Source organism: Diaphorina citri, unplaced genomic scaffold (genome assembly GCF_000475195.1).
Source record: "Diaphorina citri unplaced genomic scaffold, Diaci psyllid genome assembly version 1.1 scaffold1618, whole genome shotgun sequence".
NCBI lineage: Eukaryota > Metazoa > Arthropoda > Insecta > Hemiptera > Psyllidae > Diaphorina > Diaphorina citri.
Genome location: NW_007379044.1, coordinates 73711 through 76994, shown reverse-complemented (window position 1 = coordinate 76994; position 3284 = coordinate 73711). Strand labels below are relative to the sequence as shown.

Genomic DNA, 3284 nt, shown 5'->3' with positions numbered 1-3284 from the left:
ATCTATTTGATCTGGAAGAAAATGAAAGGAAACGATTTGAAGGCAATGGTAGACGTTCCTGAAGGAGGTCGGTATAATTCAAGTTATGTACCGGAGAACGAAGGTACGTGTTCAGATCAAGGACACATCAGCAATAGTGGGGATAACCCAAGGGTTCACAATGTACAAACAGGAATTGCCAATAGAGGTAGCGAAGTTATAGCTGGTGTTGCAGACAGTGGCAACAAGACTGCCCATGTACAAGACACGAACAATTCTGATAAAAGCATTAGCAGACATTTACGTGACCTGGACGCGGACATAGACAAAATCACTGTTACTTTGGATCATGGAATACTTCCAAATAGCAATCATCTTGAGGGAACTTCAGATAGTGACCGGCACAGAACTGGAGTTGACTCTAAGGGTGGACTAACGAATGTTCATAATGGAATACATAGACGAAACGATAGCAGATCCTATGGCGGATGTGATAGACAGATACGAAGCGGTCAAGATAGTACTAGTGGGTACCAGGGAACATCATTCTTATCGAAAACCTTCAAACCATTATTCAACTTGTGTGTGAACAATTTCAAAGTCCTGGTCAAACCGCGTGACAACTATAGAACCACAATCACTCTACTTATGACACTAACCAGTGTTGTTCTATCATCTTCCCTGATTGGTAAGTACGTTCAACATATTTAGCAGAAGGATTATGACTCATATGTATGACTTTGTTATCATTTGAACATTTGAACTTTTCTTTGAATAATTTGATCTGTTATCATTTAAATTTTAAATAATTACAGATTATAGCCAAATATTATTATTTATTAATATTATTACCTATGTACATAATGGTGTAGCGTATATTACTTGGTAGCTCGCTCAATTTTAACTTGACGGGCCGACGCTTCAAGGCTTATTTGGGTAGTTTGAGGTTCTATCCTTGCTATTTGAGACATTATTTTTTAACGTAGATGCAGGTAAAATCAATATTACGAGTATCTCTGACTTTAGTTTGCTATATCTTTTCAGGCGAATACAGTCTACTCTACTATTATGTTCGAGCAAAGTTCGGATGGACGGAGAAGGACTACGGGGAATATGCAGCTTACAAAGCATGGGCAGCCACGGTTGGTGAGTCTCTATATTGAACGGGGCATTCGGGACCATTTCTAAAGGTGTGTCCACACATAGTCGACGCCGTCGATCGATCGTTGCTCGACGAGGTAAATCTATGTTGCCGAAACAGTGTCGACGTCGATTGATGGTGTCGACCAAGTCATAAACAAAGCTTAAGCAATCAGCTGTTCTGATGAACTAAAGAGGGTCAGATAATCAGATTGTCAGATAAATAATCAGACACGTCAAGTGATGTGACGTAAGTTATGGTAGTCTGGCTGTCCTGAACGAAATTACCTACAATATTATGGCATAACTATGAAAATTGTTATCAGGTCTTAAAACGTCGCGATAACGTTGCATGTGTCCTAAACTGGTCCCGCATAAATTCTCCAGGCACCCTAAATAAAAGGTGTAAATAGTTAATTTTTTAAGTTTTAGTTAGTTTAGTTTGGGTACTTATATGATTACGGACCGACGTACAAACGACTACGAGCTCGTAAAAGTAACATCATATAAAACCACATACTACATACTTATACAATGGATAAACACCATTTTCTGCCAAGAAATAATGTCTAAAGGATGTAAGTGAATGTATGCTCATTTGCCCTGGTTTGAATGTAAACTTTCTTTATTTCCGGCCTTATCCTGTCCCGTTCGAGGCTCCGCGTTTTTCCGGCGGCCCCGTTTGTAGGTGGCATACAGATATATGGTAGTATATTTTCCAAATACTGGTGATAACCGCGCGTTTCCTTCAGTCATCTAAGACGCGGTTTTAACTGACTTCGACTTTTGTTTGTCTTATCACCCTTTTGCAGTGGAAATTTTGAATTTAGTATAACCCCGCCCGCCTTACCTTATGTAGTGTTGGAAGTCGGTGTGGAGTAAACAGTTCCTGAGATCAAATCGATCGGGAACCTATTAAATTAACTTCTTAATGACTAGTATAGAAGGGGCTTAACCAATTTGGCTTCTTTGACAATTTTCTCCACAACTATCTCCATTAACATTGTTACCTCCTAACAAACAGGGCTTTAGCTTATTTCTTCCCTGGCTCTGTCCCTCTTTCGGTCCCTGCCCCTTAGCTTGGGTGCCTGGATCGCGAATGGTCCCGTCTGCGCGATGGTTGGTTCGATTGATCCGTCCCATCAGAGTCCATTTTTCTTTTGCTTTAGAATGCTTTCAAGCCACTCTAGGTTAAAGGAAACCAAATGACAAACCTTTGCCTTTGACACTTACGACGAGGTACCTTGTACAGTTGGTTAACCCTGGACTTTCGTCTCACTTTTGTTCTACCTTAATCTCATAATTCCCTATAACTTTTTTTGAAAACTCTATTTAAACCTCAGTCTTAAAAATCCTGATCGGTTCTCAAAATTTTATCTGGAGAGAGAAACAAAAACAGAGAGTACTCTTCTCCTTCTCGGTGGGAACCAAGCGAGAAGGCCGGGTTGCTAATGTCTATTGAGTCTTTCCAGCTAAAAACCTGAATCAGGCCGACGACGAGATGGAAAATGGGTAAGTTAACAATATATCCAAGTATTATAACATCCCAATAAAGCAAGTCCTGTCCCGTGCGTGTGATGGAGTCGCAATGTAGTGTAGAACAGTGGTACCTGGCACTATCATTAACACCGACAAGGACTTGCTTAATGGATGTTAATAATACCCCTTTTGAATACCCCATCTTGATGTAGAAGACTGAAGTGCATCTGCACGACATCTGAAAGGAAACTCCTGAACTGGTGTGACCTCTTAATCCCTGAAACGGTACGCCTCGTCCATATTTATTCGTGATAAGAGTAGGATGTCTTCTGGTGCAGGGCAAACTTTAGGCCTCGGTGTGGAGTGGATGTATGTAAATTCTGGCGCACACTGTTTTTGTACATCTTCTACGTGAGGTTGTACAGGCTCCTGTGTTCGAATTCTCAGGTACCACCACAGAAACTGGCACAACGTGTTGAACGGCTTCCTGTGCGGTTGCGTTTGTAGTGTGACCCTTTCTTTCCTGTTTTCATAATCATCAAATCTGAACAGTGGGAAGCTAGAATTTGAAAGGATATTGTATTTACACTGGGTATACAATGTTCCTTTGCATGGGCCTATTTCCATCTTGTTTGCAATGGTAGTCCAGTGCAGTGTACTTCAGTACCTCCTGCACTCTTTCTACC

At 40.9% G+C, this 3284-nt stretch overlaps 1 protein-coding gene across 3 annotated transcripts in view; it reads left to right on the top strand.

The window, feature by feature from the left end:
• The first annotated feature begins 6 nt into the window (after positions 1 to 6).
• Positions 7 to 3284, top strand: part of LOC103516620 — a 16554-nt gene continuing 13276 nt past the window's right edge. For 2 of the 3 annotated variants that reach the window (XM_008481594.3, XM_026828962.1), the window contains exon 1: positions 7 to 496. In XM_008481594.3, the coding sequence (XP_008479816.1) occupies positions 22 to 496 (475 nt within the window). In that variant the 5' untranslated portion in view covers positions 7 to 21. Of the gene's footprint in view, positions 668 to 1023; positions 1126 to 3284 lie in introns of all 3 variants that reach the window. The other variant, XM_008481595.3, reaches the window with a different exon arrangement.